This window comes from Dromiciops gliroides, chromosome 3 (assembly GCF_019393635.1).
Source record: "Dromiciops gliroides isolate mDroGli1 chromosome 3, mDroGli1.pri, whole genome shotgun sequence".
NCBI classification, from domain to species: Eukaryota; Metazoa; Chordata; class Mammalia; order Microbiotheria; family Microbiotheriidae; genus Dromiciops; species Dromiciops gliroides.
Window position 1 is genome coordinate 45294105 of NC_057863.1, and position 16560 is coordinate 45310664.

Below are 16560 nucleotides of genomic sequence, written 5' to 3' on the forward strand. Positions count from 1 at the left end.
AAGTGTCTGAGGTCAAATCTGAACTCAGGTCCTCCCAACTTTAGGCCCAATGCTCTTATCCACTATGCCACCTAGCTGCCCCAGCTTTCTTTTAAGTTCATTTGGTAAGTTTAATATAATGACACCATGTCTGTCTGTCTGTCTATCTGGCCAGTTCCATTCTGGAAAAGTAGTGCATTTGTGGAGGGTTACAGATATCTCTGGTGGTTCCAGTGTCCAGTGTGTAAAACCAACATCTCAACAGGTTGAGACCTTGGCAGCAATAACTAACATTATATCAGGTTCTAAAAGCTACAAAGTACTTTACATTCATATCTCACTTAAGCCTCACAGAAACTGTAGGGTAGATGGCACAGATACTATTCTCTCTATTTTAAAGATCAAACGAGTTAATATTCATAAAGTGATGAGCATGGGGCCTGGCATGTAGTAAGCTCTTAATAAACGCTCATTCCCTTCCCTTCTCTTCCTGCGAAGGGACTAAAAGACAGAAAAATTAAGTGACTTGAATAGAGGAGGACCTTGATCTTAGTTTTCCTCTCATAAGCAATAGGACAGAGCCAGTTCCAATCTTTCATATCCTTCACCTCCTCAAAGAAGCCTACCCTGACTACTAGGATTATAAGATACAGATCAGGATAGGTGCTATCTATTCCAGGGGTTTTGAAACTTTTTTGCATCATAGACCTTTTGGGTAGCCTGGTGAAGTCTATGGACCCCTTGTCAGAATAATTTTTTTAAATGCATAAAATAAAAAAAATATGATTATAAAGCAACCAATTGTATTGAAATGAATCTGTCTATCTATCATCTATCAATCATCTACCAATCTATCCTCTATTTATCTATCTATAATCTATTTATCTATCCATCCACCCACGAATCCATCATAATTTCTCATCTATCCATCATCCTCATCTATCTCTCCACCCACCTATCCATCATCTTTCTTTCTTATCTATATCATCATTATCTATCAATAAAAAGTTCAGAGACTTCAGGTTAAGAAACTAGTTCAACCTCTTCTTTATGCAGATGAAGAAACACCCTCAGGGAGATTAAGCCACTTATCCAAGTTAACACAGATAAACAGCAGAGCTGGGATTTGAAACCAAGTCTTCTGACTTCAGGGCCATTTTTCTTTCTACTGCATTGCTATGGCTCAAAATTCCTGATATCCTAGAGCAGCTGTGTCGATCTCAAATAGAAATGGGGCCACTAAACCATTCATTGACAGCATATTGCTATGGGAAAATCACACATTAACATTACCTATGTGCTTTTGTATTTTTAAAAAATGTTTCCCAATTACATTTTAATTTAATTCCTGGCACTTGCATGGGCATGCTTGACTACTCTTTCCTAGAGCATTTATTGCCTGTACCATTAATTCGGGATCTAATTATATATTGCTTTGTACTGTATTATTATTGAACAATACTTATTTACCTTAATTTAAAAAATATATTTATTCATATATTCTGTTTATACATGCCCTTAATTTCCAAATATACCCCTCTCTAAAAATTTAGAGTACATACAAGATTTTGTCCAGCTTTCTTCTCTTTTACTATCACAAAATCTAAGATGGAATAGTCACTTGTTTCCCAGGGTTCCAAATGTCTTTAGACATATTCCTTCTTTTTGGTCTGAATTAAGTTCAGAAAAATAGCACCACCTTTTACTGTTTATTTCTTGAAGGGCTAAATTACCATTTGGGCAAGCCAATACTTTATGAATGATCAAGGGAATGAGGGAGAAAGAAGGAATAATGGGGGAGGAAGGAAAGGAGGAAAGGAAGAAAATGAGGAAAGGAAGAAAATGGGGAAAGGGAGAAAAAAAGAGGACAGGGATAAAGAGTAGGAATGAAAGGGAAGAGAAGGGGGAAAAGAAGAAGAGAGATGAATGGAGGGGAAAGTATAAGCAAGGAGAAGGAGGACAGAGGAAGAGAGTAAAAGGAGGAGAAGGGAGGAAAGAATAAGGGAGAAAAAAGGAGAGGAAGTATAAGAGGAGGAAAAGAGAGACAAAAGGGGAGGGGGAAAGGAGTAGAAGGAGGGAGAGGGGAGGAGGGAAAGTTAAGTTGCAAAAGATATTTGGATAAGTGAAGCCTCCATTTCTTCTATGCCAGACTTTTGACCTTTTCAATTATTTCTCATCTAGTTTCTCCTTCTGTCTAGGAGGGCTATAGGACAGTCTTACAATATTACTCATAAATTCCATGTACTTAATGATGGCTTTTATGTGTCTTATGAAACTGTAAAACCCACCCACCCTAAACACATACATGTTCTTCAAACAAATCTTACCAAAGGTTGCTGTGGCTGCATTGCTTGGAGTCCCAGTGTCTGCTGACCCTGAGGCTGCTGCTGCTGCTGCTGCTGTGGTTGTGGCTGCTGCTGCTGCTGCTGCTGCTGTTGAGGCTGCTGTTGCTGCTGCTGCGGTTGAGGCTGCTGCTGCTGCTGTTGCTGCTGTAACTGAAGAAAAGACTGATCAACATCTAAATACCATTTGAAGGCTTACCATCCTTAATACAGTACAAAGCCATCAACTTGTTAGTTTCTTTGGCTCAACCCAACAGAATTTATTCCCTCCGCTAAATTCTCAGTGAAATCCTACTTTTTTTGTGTGTGGGGGGGGCAATGGGGCTTAAGTGACTTGCTCAAGGTCACACAGCTAGTAAGTGTCAAATGTCTGAGGCCGGATTTGAACTCAGGAACTCCTGAATCCAGGGCTGGTGCTTTATCCACTGCACCACCTAGCCGACCCAATCCTACTTATTCTTCAAAGCTCAGTTCAGGGACTGCCAATCTAAGAAGACTTCTTTGTTCACAAATTTCTTTCTTTTCTAAAAATAAGGCATTCCAGTAGTGAGAGGATCCCTCCCTAGGCAACCCATTCCTCCTTTGCATACTAACAGGAAGTTCTTCACTGAATCAAACTGAAATGTTTCTCTGTAAATCCCACCCATCATTCCCCAATTCTTATATATGGTCATTAAAATGTCTCTTCTGAAATACCTTGTGAGATAGGTAGTGCCATTATTGCTATTACCTTCATAGTACAGATAAGGAAATGGCTTCAGAGTAGTGAGGTGATTTGCCTTTGGTCAAACAGCTAGGGTGAGAGCTGAAAACCAAATTCCTTGACTTCAAATCCAGGGCTCACTTTATAAACCTCTTAACTTAAACCTCACATCATAAGTCTCTTATTTTAGTCTGCTCTCAACTCTTCTTCTGCTCTGCCCTACCTCCTCTACAATATCCTTTTCCTCTTAGTCTCCTGCCTGCTGTCTAATTCAGAAGAAGCTCAGCCTAATAAGGAACTGAGGCCCATGGAAGAGCTGTCTAAATCTTGATACTGGGGGTGGGTGGAGGGGAGAGGGCTAAGATGTTTTATTGTTCCCCCAATGAACTCATTCCCTTGGCAGGTCCCAAGATTTTCCTTGTAAGGCTTAAATCCTTTTGGTTTGACTGGTGGATTCCATACCACTGCTGTCAACACAATGGGGATTATACTTATTCTATGCAAAGACTTTAGAGTTATTTTAGAACCTGTTTAAAAAGAGACCCAAGACCCTCCCAGAAAAAAGGGTGGAAATAAGACTGGTTTTGATATCCTTAAGGCATAAAGATCTAAGATGGCCTAAATCTAGACAGTCCTTCATGGTGACACTGCCAATGGTGATGGACCTTAGGAAGACGCCCATCCTTGATCAATCCAACAGAATCCTTAAATTGGTTTCATGACCTATTGCCATAACAAGAATGAATATGCTGTGCAAAGTGTAGTCAGTGTACAAAGGACTGCAAATCTCCAAAAACCGTACCACAAAATTTAGGGGAGAAAGTAAAGAAGTGAAATTAATAAACATCAAACATAATGAATATACTGGAAACAAATTAGATTCTCATTGATTGGGGGAATGGCTGAACAAATTGTGGAGCATGAATGAAATGGAATATTACTGTGTTATAAAAAACAATGGCTATAATGACTATAGAGAAGCACAAAAAAGCTTAGGTGAACTGATGCAAAGGAAAGTAAATAGAAGCAAGAATATAATATACACAATATCACTAAAACAGTGGAAATGCAGACACTTGACACTTACTAGCTGTGTGACCCTGGGCAAGTCACTTAACCCTCATTGCCCTGCAAAAAAACAAAAAAAAACAAAAAACAAACAAAAAAAACAATGGAAATGCAAAGACCACTAACTACAAAAGAATAAAGAATCAATATTGCAAAATTACAAAGTACAACCTTGATTCCAAAGAAGAAATATGACAAGAAATGTCCCCCCATTCCTTTGCAGAAGGGACAAGGGAGAAGGAGGGATATTTTTTAAAAAATGTATTGCTTGGGGGTGGGGGGAGGCAGCTAGGTGGCACAGTGGATACAGCACTGGCCCTGGATTGAGGAGTATCTGAGTTCAAATCCAGCCTCAGACACTTGACACTTACTATCGGTGTGACCCTGGGCAAGTCACTTAACCCCCATTGCTCCGAAAAAAAAAAGAGAGAGAGAGAGAGAGAGAGAGAGAGAGAGAGAGAGAGAGAGAGAGAGAGAGAGAGAGAGAGAAAAGAAAGAAAGAATAAATGTATTGCTGGGGTGCAGCTAGATGGCACAGTGGATCGAGCACCGGCCCTGGATTCAGGAGGACCCGAGTTCAAATCCGGCCTCAGACACTTGACACTTACTAGCTGTTTGGCTCTGGGCAAGTCACTAAACCCTCATTGCCCCCCGCATTCCCCCCCTCAATGTATTGTTGGTTTTTCTGGCTTTTTTCTTTAAAAAAATTCTTGATTATGAAAGGTAGCCCTATGAAAAGTATGAAGGGAAGAGGATATAGAAGGAAATTTAGATGATAAAAAGTCATTAAAATTTTATTTAAGAAAACCCCTTAAAAATGAAGTAAATATGATTCAGCAGTTGTAGTAGTGACAAGATTTGTCAATGAATTCCTTAGACTACCAGCTTTTTTTTTTCAAATTTCAACAAATGCTTAGGTGTTTCCAAATATACTACACCAAAGAGGCACCAATTTAAGATAAACTGAAATTTCTTTTATTGTAACAAGCTTATTAATGGTACCTACTTAAACCACTTCTCTCACTAACTCTAGAGCCTATCTTGAATTAATTTTGTGATAAGAACAGGGTCATGGCCAACATGGAATCTCAAAGTAAGAATCAGAGAATTTGTATCTTTCAATGTGTATCAAATGAAAGAGGCACCCTATCAGGCAAAGAAAATGATTCTAGGTTCTAGATGGACATACAATATTATCATTGAATGGCACAGAAACAATGAAATTCTTGCAGGAATATTGCAGAAAGTAATCGGGGGGGTCAGGAAAGACATCCTATAAGAGATGGTACCAAAGCTAAGCATGGAAAGAAGCCAGGGATCCTCAGAGTTGGAGGTGAGGAGGGAGTGAATTCCAGGCATGGGAGATAGTCTGTAGAAAGTCATGAAGGAGGGGTAGCTAGGTGGCACAGTGGATAAAGCACCGGCCCTGGATTCAGGAGGACCTGAGTTCAAATCAGGGCTAAGACCCTTGACACTTACTAGCTGTGTGACCCTGGGAAAGTCACTTAACCCCAATTGCCTTACAAAAAGACAAAAAACAAAACCAAAAATACTTGGCCAGCTGAGGATCAGACCTTCTAACGTGGTGACCCCCTTTATACACTCCCCCCCGACTCCCCAAGGTAATACAGTCACTATGAGGCCCACCCTGGAAAATATCTATCCCTCCCTTACTTCTCACATTAAAGGCAGTTAGGTGGGGTAATGGATAGAGTGCTAGACTTGGAGTCAAGGAGACCTGAGTTCAAATACTCCCTCGGACACTTGTCAGCTGTGTGTCTCTGGGCAAATCACTTAATATCCCAGCCTCAGTTTCCCCATTTATAAAAGGAAGATAATAATGGTACCTACCTCCGGGGGTTGATGTGAGGTTTGAATGAAGTAGCATATGTAAAATGCTTTGCAAATCTTAAAGTACTGTATTAGTATTAGTTGTTATTACCATTGAGATATACAATAGCATGGAGAAAAAAAGGATTACTTGTACCTACATTGTATCAGGCTAGCTCCTAGGAGCTTGTTTATTTGTATACAGTAACAGCATTAACAGCATCAGCATCATTCACTGACTATCTGTTTTGCTTATAGCATGATCCCCCACCTGAAGGAGTCTCTGTTGTCTGATCTGCTGTTGTCTCTGTCTCATCTGGTCCTGAGGCAGTGGCACGGAATTGAGGTTTGGATGGGGTGTAGTGGTCAGTACAGCATCCAGTCCCCCGCCAACCAAAGGACTTTGTTGTAAAGGTTGATGGGTCAGTCTGGAAAGGGAAAACAAATTTGACATCCCTTCTTCTTCAAATTAGCAACCAGAATCCAGAACCCTCAGGATTTCAAAGGAACTACATAAAGACATTTGGTGGGACAATCCAAATATCCCATGATTTTACTGATGGATTCAAGTGATGTTATCACTATAATGTGATCATTGTAACATGGGGAAGGGAGAGGGAGTTAACTTTTGTGTCATGGACCCCACTGGCAGCCTTCGGAAGCCTAAGGACCCTGCCTCCTCTTTTGAGAATAATGTTTTTAAATGTAGAAAATAAGATACAGAATTTAATAATGATATTGTGTTTTTACATTATTATGTTAATTAAAATATTATAGCAATTCTATTACAAACACTTAATGAAATTAAAAAGAAAAAAAACACATACACAAATTCATAGACCTGAGAAAATTGGTCTGTGTTCTCAAGATGAAGATCCCTTGCTCTTAAAAAAAAAATAAGGCTTTATACTTAAACCTAATTAGTATAGCAAGTACTACCTTTTCCAGCCAGGTGGCTTTCTGCATTGAGAATAACTACATCATTCCTCCACTAAGCAGCCGGTAAAATGAAAAGTTCAGTGCTCAAGAAACAGATACTTGGAAAAAAATCAAATCTTTATTTTCCAAATGAATGATTTTTTTTATCTGCCAACCAATAATCCTGTAAGCATAGTTTATTTTTTCTAATTTTTGAAATAATCATATTCAGAGTACTTGATCCAATACAGTAGACTTTCTAATCCTATGCATTATAAGTGGGAAATTCTTCACAAGGAACATCTAACTCTAGAGACTCTCCAAGGGGCTTTATTACTGGAAATAACATAAAGATCCCACAAGACTGTAAAGAATCTCTGATGGGGGCTGCTAGGCCAGAGTAATGGCAAATCTATACGGTTTTATGATCACAAACACCACCAGTCTTATGGAAACCCATGGCCTGTTATCTCCCAACAAGCATTTTCTATATATACACACACATATACATATACGTATATTATGTATGTGTGTATATGTGTTTGTATATATAATAGATAGAAATTATACACACACATCTATATGTATATAACATATAAACATATATGTATATATACATGTTTTACACACACCCACATATATATATATATTAGAGAGAGAGAGAGAGAGAGAGAGAGAGGCACTGCTTCCTGAGTTAATAAATAATCCTCTGTTCTCAGTGAAGTTTAAAGCTAGTTCCTCATCAAAAGAAAAAAAAAAGCCCATCATGAACCAAGTTAGCTATGGTGTATACTTAAAGTAGCTCCATCACCAAGTCTACAGCCTACTTTGGGCTAGAAAAGTTATTTCCTTTCTAAATTAAGTTTGAGAGCATGAAAATCCCTTCAAGGCAGGGGTTGTCTTTCTAATTGTCTTTACATTCGCAGCGCACTAGCACAGTGCTTAGCATATAGCTGTTACTTCATAAATGCTTGTTGCTTTCCCTTAAAAGCTGTGAATCAAGACCAGAGTCTTCAATTTAATTATTCACACTAATTGTTCTGAGGATGTGTGTGTGTGGGGGTGGTCTCAGTTTCCTAAGCTACAAAATGACTGAACATTTTGATATGAAATCTAATATTAATCATTATATTTACGTAGCACCTCAAAGTTAGAAAAGTATTTTTTCACAAGCAGTTAGATAGGCAGTACATCATCACTCCCATTTTACAGAATGAGGAAACTGAGTGACTTTTCTGGGTACTCTCTTAAATTATTTTGCATTTTTCCAACTGTACACATGTCGACTACCCCCAGGAGAATGTAAGTTCCTTGGGAACAGGGGCTTTTGTCTCTGTGTTTGCAGAGACAACACAGTGCAGAGCAGAGAATGGGCACCGGAATGTCTGTTGATGACACACAGCTAGAAAGAATCAAAGTAGGAACTTGAGTAATTATGTCCAAAGACTAAAACGAAATGGTTTCTAAGGTCCCTCTGGGGAACAAGATTCTCTTCTATGCCACACGAGACAATGGCTGTAAAGGGCTGGACAGAGTAAAAAGCCACCCAATGAAAGAGGCCGTTCCCTTCATCAGTGTGGTGACCGAAGCCTCACCTCTGAGATCCTGGCAGAGGTTGAAGGTAGGCAGCGGCGGCGGCCTGCTGCTGAATGTAACCGCTTGGCGGCGGCTGCTGCATCTGCCGCAGCCTCTCCATCAGAGCTGGATTGGAATGTGCGGCTGGATACGTTCTCGGGTTGTAGCCGGGGGACAGGACCACCCCGCTGGCCTGTTGCTGTGGCTGGAGAGGCATCTGAGTACTGTACATGGTATATCCATGGGGCATAGCCTGTAAGGAAAAGAATCCCCCACAGTAAAAGGACAACCCCAGTTTTAGTGTCAGGTAAAATATAAGGAGAAACACGGGGCTGGAGGGCTAGAGCTAGAAGGGACCTTGGAGCCCCCGTAGTCCAATCCTCTCATTAGAATAACAAGTTAGGGCAAAGCGTTTTTACATATATTATCTCATCTGACCCTTACAACAATCCAGGAAAGTAGATACACTTATTATCCCCATTTACAGATAAGACACTGAATCCCAGAGGCCCAAGTAACTTGTCCAAGAACAGACAAGTAGTATGAGAGGTGGGACTTGAACTCAGGTCTTCTGATACCAGAGTCAAGTCTCTTTCTGCTTTACCTTCATGGAATGTCCGTTATATGCTGAGGCATTCAAGGCCCTGAATTATCTGCTTCCAAACTCCTTTCTTCTATCTTTTCTCATTTGACTCCCCTTCCTTTACCGTATACCCCAGACAAATTAGACTATTGAGCCTCCTCATAACATGGCTTCCCCCCCAACTCCTCACCGCCTCTAGGTGAAATCTATCTTTCCTTTAAGACCCAAGTTAAATGCCTTCTCTGATTCCTCTGCTCCCACCCCACCAGCTGGAAACAGAAGCACATCATGAGCCAAGGCAAGAAAGGAGAAAGGAAGGCCAGGGTGTTAGGTAGGATGGAAGGGGATAGTAATTGGACCAGACTGGTTGGGTAGGAGAGGCCATGAAAAACAAAGCGGGACAAATAAGGTGGGGTCAGGTGCTGACATTAAGTATTGATCTTAGATAAGTATTTTAACCTTTCTGTGCTTAACGAATCATAGATCCACTTGAGGTTTGATTAGGAAGGGCACCAATTACTGATTTCATTTAGTAAATATGCACCTTAGATATTATTAATACTGATTATAGCATGGTAGGAAACGTAAGAGATTTGGTATGAGAGGACCTGGGTTTCACTTCCAATTATGTCATTACTAGCCTTGGGAACCTGAGCAAGGCTCTCTGAGATTCAGTTAAGAGGCAAGAACCAAATCACATTTACAGACACCTTTAGTACTAATATTATAAGATTGAGGGCCTGTATATCCTATCGTAGGTCCACAAAGGACCTTTCATTCTGTAGATGAAGAAACCAGAGCCTACAGATATGAAAATAACCTAGCTAAAGTTACATAGGTAGTACATAGCATAGGCAAGATTTGAACCGATGTCTTCTGACTGACCACTCCTTCCAATTCACTGTCCTGTCTTGCATCTTGACACCTTGGAAATTCTCATCAATGTCCCCTACACATCAGGGGAAAGGCAGTTAACTTCAGGGCCCCAAAGGGAAAAGACTGATTGAATATAAATATGTTGCATAGCTCAGGGCAATAAAAACTGAACACTTGCTCTATAGTCTAAATATAATATCAACTTTTTAAGTTAAATAAGCAACACCCCCCTGTGGGAAAAAATAATCAGTGATGTCTAAAGAATTAAGGAATGTAGGTACCTGTGCCTGTTGCAACCCTGAATACTGAGGAAGTTGGGAAGATGGTCGAACTTGTGGAGGAAAAATGGCAGCCTGGTCTAGGGGCTGGCCCTGGAAAAGAAATCAGAGGTAATTGTTTGGATCATTAACAGTAAAAGCTGTTTTGAAATTCCTGGGCATTATTGCCTATAACTATAGACTAGGGGTTCATAACCTGGGGTTTGTGACTTTGGTTTCTTTTATTTTTTAATTTGATAGCTATATTTCAACATAATTGGTTTCTTTTTGTAATCCTATCTACTTTATTTTATGCATTTAAATCAATAATTTGAGGAGGAGCCCTTTGGTTTCAGCCGACTGACAAGGAGTCAACAGCAACAATCACAAACAATGACAAGAGCAAAAGGTTAAGAATCCTTGTTACAGGGGCAGCTAGGTGGCACAGTGGATAGAGCACCAGCCCTGGAGTCAGGAGGATCTGAGTTCAAATCCGGCCTCAGACACTTAACACTTACTAGCTGTGTGACCCTGGGCAAGTCACTTAACCCCAATTGCCTCACTTAAAAAAAAAAAAAGAATCCTTGTTACAGAGTGCAGGCTTGTTGAATGAAAAGAATTTACAGTTTTCACATCTTTCTTCCCAAAAGATATTTGTCAGCAACTTTCTCTGCAGGTGGCAGTTTTATGAGGAAGACTATGGATTATGCAGCAGAGGGCGGCGCCCCAAATCACTTGGATTGTTTGCTCAGCTGAGTGGGTCTGGAGGCTATTTCCCAGAGAAAGGTAAGGAGTCTGAAAGGCACTCCACACCTTGAAGTGTCATTTGTGGTTTTACTGTAAAGAAATGGCGTATCAAAAGCTTTTCGAAGCAATCTCATGAAACCATCAGGGGCCACTAAGTTTTCAGCCCAGAAGCCCTAAAGAGAATTTTAAAAAATGTGAACAGGATGAAAATGAGACTCGTGAAACTGAAAATTCACCGTAATTGGCTTCACGATTGCTTTGAAAACTTGTAATTTGTCTCTGTTCAAAGATCAAAGTTGGTGCTTTTTACCATTTCAAGAGGGAATTAACCGATGAACAATGAAAACTTCCACTGAAACAACAGTTGATCTAAGACCAATCACCAACTGCAATCAGGATACTCAGTGTCTTTTCACTGGCTCTATTCAATAATGATTTGGAGTCACAAAAAACGACAATGCATCTATAATAAGAAAAACCTCACCATGTGTTCCCCAGCATGCTGGTATGAAGAACTTAACAGATAAGTCTCACTAATGCCCACAGCTTATTAGCATCCATGGCTAGGAGCTCCCAGGAACTTGGGCGTGCTTTAGTAGTTGCTTTTTACTTAGTATTGTAAGAAAATGATGATTGTGGTACCAGGAATATGGCCATACATGGGAATATGTGAATGCAAGACTAGAACATATTTAAATACTCACTTGGCTCTCTGTCTCTCTTTTGAGGGAAATGAATTTTTTTAGTAGTAAGTGCATAAATTGCCCAATCAGAAATTAAAGGGACAATCTGATTTCAAAATCATCGGTGATTAGAGAATTAAATGAGGATGGCTATTAAAATCCAGCTTATAGATAGGAAGGGAGAAGTTTTCTTTTAGTTCTTCATTGGGTCATTATTTTTTTTTAAATACACAATTTTCCAAAAGGGGAATCCATACTTGAACCATGTATACTAGATCAAAGTTTTAAAAATACTTTTTGCCAATATTAGCCATATACCAGTTCCACCAAGATGCTACCCTTGTATTCTTTTTTTTTTTCTTTTTTACGTGGGGCAATGAGGGTTAAGTAACTTGCCCAGGGTCACACAGCTGGTGTCAAGCAACTGAGGTCAAATTTGAACTCAAGTCCTCCTGAATCCAGGGCCAGTGCTTTATCCACTGCGCCACCTAGCTGCCCCCTATAGCCCTGTATTCTTATCGGTACATGGTAGCCACAGGGCCACCATGGTGACTATCTATTTTGGCTTCCTTCTCCCCCTATTCTCCCTTGTGTTCATTTGACCAGCCTACTTACAGAAACTTTTTACTTGGATCCACTAAACTGACCTCAGTCTTCTGCATGCAATCAGAAACAAGCAAATTAGTGCCGTCCAAAACATTTATCCTAATCTTCAGGGACACCATTGATCTAGCAATCAGTTCTCCTTAAAATGCCTGAAATAGAGGGTTTGTGTGTGTGTGTGTGTGTGTGTGTGTGTGTGTGTGTGTGTGTACGTACACATGTGTGTCATTTTTATAATCATGAAATAGAAAAGCTACTTTGGGAGCAAAGCTGGAACACTGAGTGGCATTTTATATGCGCAATTATAATCTGCCCATTTCTAGTTCTGTCCTGGGAAAAGAAAAAGGCATTAATTATATGCGGTGGTGTCAGATTGGTAGAGAAATACTTTCTCATTGTGCCAAAGAATTTTACAAACAATTCTGGCCCTGATTCATAGATGAATAAATTTAGAGTAGGCTAACTTCATGGCTATTGTGAGAGGCAATTCCTAGACCCGACATGAATTTGCTCACTCATCTTTCCATACACTTGGAATATCAAAACTGGTGAAAGGCAAATCTACAGGGGGCAGCTAGGTGGCACAGTAGATAAAGCACTGCCCCTGGATTCAGGAGGACCTGAGTTCAAATTCAACCTCAGACACTTGACACTTACTAGCTGTGTGACCCTCGGCAAGTCACTTAACTCTCATTGCCCTGCCCCCCCACCCAAAGCAAATCTACACTATCTCACTGGTCAAAAAAAGCAATATTGCTACTGAATTTGATTATTCTCTATACAGGTCAGAGCTAATCTGGGTAGCTCATTTTAGAAACAACATTAACAAGCTGAAAGGGACAACCAGAATGGTGGAGGGCTTTGAGATGGTTCCCAGAGCTCTTGAATCTCAGCCAGGGAGACCCAGGGCTCTTGACTCTCAGCCAGTGGGACCCAGAACTCTTGACTCTCAGCCAGTGGGACCCAGAACTCTTGACTCTTAGTCAATGCTCTTTTGACCAAATGATAACACTGATATTTTTATTTTCACATGTCAGAACCACTTCTGATTTCAGTGTATGATAATTATAATTTGTTATGATCTCAAACATATTTCTTAACTCTTACATTTTACTTCTTACCTTTTAACTTTTGAAAAATTTTGACTTAGTAGAATTAGATATTTCACAAACAATAAATCTGATGATACTAACAAAAAATCAGATTTACTCTTCAAAATATTAAGTCTCCAGGTGTTCTCCCATTAGAAATAGCTCCTTCAGTGAAGTGAGCAAACCATGCAATGAACTTTCTAAAAGAGACTTTGCTGTCCAATCAAATAAAAGGACCACAGGAATTGAACCGAAATTCAATATTTCAGAAGAATTAAGTGGTGCCTGATCTCATTGAGTCAGTCACTATTGATAAGTTTTATATCTTTCTTAAGTGCTTTGCTTCTATTATAACCATCTCAGCACCTAAAAACCATGCATTCTATTCATCTGTTCATAAAACATATGTATACTTTAAATAAAATCAAATAAAAGGCTCTTGGGGAAACCCAATAGGCAAAATTTTATGAGTTACTGAGTAGACATTGACCAAGGTCAAAACGTAGGGGGTCAAAGGATTTAGAAGAAAAGACATTTTATTCAATTCTTTCATTTTACAGTTGAGGAAACTGAGGCCCAGAGAGCATAAATGACTTGACCAAATTCATTCAGATAGTGCTGAGAACAAAGCTGAGATTCAAATTCAGGCACCCCAACAAATAATCTAAGTATTATTTCTACTACATCTTACAGAATGAAATCTTAAATTAAAACTTCTGATCAGGGCAAACATCTCTTTGGGTTCTAGGTAATTAGCAATTTCAAATTAGCTCATAGAGGGAGGGAGGTGGCAGAGTGGGATAGGCCCTGGACTGTGGAGTCAGGAAGACCCAAGTTCAAATCTTGACTCAGACACTTAGCAGAGTGGTAAGTCAAAAATCTTTCTCAGCCTCAGTTTCTTTATCTGTAAAGTGGGAGTAATAACAGCACCTGACTTCTAGAGTTGTGTGGCTCAAATGAAGTAACACCTTAACCACAGTGCCTGGCACATAGTAGGCACTATGTAAAGTCTAGCTGCTGTTATTATTGGGAAAATCTTTAAATTATGAGGGCGTTTCAAATGGTCTTTCACTGTAAGTTCATCAGACTTTGGAATAAGTTAATGATAACGTCAATTTTGGGGAAATGCTCACATTTTATGGAAACTCCAAAACACAAATGTTAGATAACGTAATGGATACACTGCCTTCCTTTACTACAATACTTGAAATAAAGTGGAAAGGAAAATATTGACTAGCTGGGCATATACTCTGTAACATTTCTAATAACACTGGAAAATTTCAAAGAACATGAAGGTGGGGGCAGCTAGGTGGTGCAGTGGATAAAGTACCAGCCCCTGGATTCAGGAGGACCTGAGTTCAAATCCAACTTCAGACACTTAACACTTACTAGCTGTGTGACCCTGGGCAAGTCACTTAACCCCAACTGCCTCACCAAAAAAAAAAAAAAAAAAAGAAAGAAAGAACATGAAGGTCCCTGGAAATGATCTAATCGGACCATAAGTTGAAACTTAGTTTGGGTTCGTTTTAAAGCAATAACAACATTTGCCTGTGGAACTGAACCGTCTGACAACTTGAAAATGTGGTAGGGAAATGATATATAATGAACTTCACAAGATATCATTTTCATCTTCCCTGCCCCCCACCAATGACCTTATCAAAAAGACTTGCGGGACAGCTAGGTGGTGCAGTGGATAAAGCGCCAGCCCTGGATTCAGGAGTACCTGAGTTCAAATCCGACCTCAGACACTTGACACTAGCTGTGTGACTCTAGGCAAGTCACTTTACCCCCATTGCCCCGCAAAAAACAAAAACAAAAAACAAAAAAGACTTGCACTATCATTTTGTAAGGCAAGCAGATGGACAGTTTCAAATTCGTGTCTATACTTAATGATTTTTTTAAAGTCCTGTTTAAAAACAAGTACAACCCTCACCCGCACTCTGCACATTGTAAAGTGTTGAAAATAAAAGTCATAAGCAATTGGTGTTTATAGAGAATTTTTTCAAATTTCTCTCTGCTGAAAAAAGCTGTCAAAGAGAACAAACATTCCAATCAATAGATACTCATAAAACATTGCTAAGCAGTTAAAGAGTTAGAACATTTTTTTCATTCTGTTGTCAAAACAAACAAAAACATGAAATATACTAGACATGAAATTAGCCATGGAAATTTGTTAATATATGCTCACACTTCAGACTTGCATTGGTTCTGCTGAAAGGACTTTGGGGTTCATTTTACTGGTGAAGTAGCTGCTGCAGAAACCAATAATTTAATGAAAGCATGCATTATTACCTGTTCCAGTAAGGTATTAGCAGTGGTCTTAAAATATACATTCAAAAAATCCCATGGTAAAAAATAATTTAAAATTCCTTCTCTATGTAAGACAGAAAATAAATATGATGCATTCTGTCTAGTATGTGGGACGTGGAGACACAGGGTATGGGATGGAAAGGGTCTATTTTTATAACATATTCATTATCTGGCAATTGGCCTATAAAGCAACATGCCAGGCATTCTTTTGCTAGTGACAGAAAAAAGTCACAAAAACGAGCAAGAGAATGAACAGGGGGACTGAATCAAGGTACACAAAACAGACCATGCTACAAAGCCCAGGCACGAAAATTATGTAGTCATCAATATCACATTGATTGACAATGAAAAAGCCCAATGTGATTAAAGCTAGCCTAAGCAATAATCAAGGCCTAGTAGAACATAGTCTAAAGTGCATGGGGTCATACATATGTTTTATATACTCTGAAGCAGATTTCAAACAAAAAACTGGGGGGCTCAACTCTGTCAGAGGCACTGTTTAAGGAATAATTCTATTCTTCACTTTGGTGTTTAAATGACTGAGTCATGATAGAATGGTGTGTCTGTATGTGTGTTCGTATGTATGTGTGTGTTTGTGTGTGTGTGTGTGTGTGTATATATATATATATATGTTATATATATACATAAAAAGGAAATGACGGCAGGTGTTACCATTATGTTGTCAAAGCCATCCTGAAGGGGCACAGCAGAGTTACAGAAGTCCTATAGAAAGGGGACAGCAAGAAAATGGTAGACAATATACATAAGATTTATTTTCTCCTATTCGGATTGGTAGCTACAAAACATATGAAATATGAACTTTCTCACTTTAACCAATAAATAGAAACCAATCTCTACTTGGATCTTATTATCAATGCATCTCCCACATGGTTAGAGGACCTTTTGGGAGATCCTGACTTTCTTTAATAGGAGCCAAGGGGACTTTTATTCTAAGAAGTCATTAGACTCGGGGGGTGGCCCAAAGATGGGGGATG

The 16560-nt window shown here is 39.4% G+C and overlaps 1 protein-coding gene across 1 annotated transcript in view; it reads right to left on the minus strand.

The window, feature by feature from the left end:
• The window catches only part of MED12L (mediator complex subunit 12L), a 389065-nt gene that overhangs the window by 9558 nt on the left and 362947 nt on the right, over positions 1 to 16560 (minus strand). Inside the window, 4 exon segments of the mRNA XM_043991447.1 lie at positions 2307 to 2474; positions 6194 to 6350; positions 8436 to 8668; positions 10156 to 10245. Of these exon segments, the coding sequence (XP_043847382.1) occupies positions 2307 to 2474; positions 6194 to 6350; positions 8436 to 8668; positions 10156 to 10245 (648 nt within the window).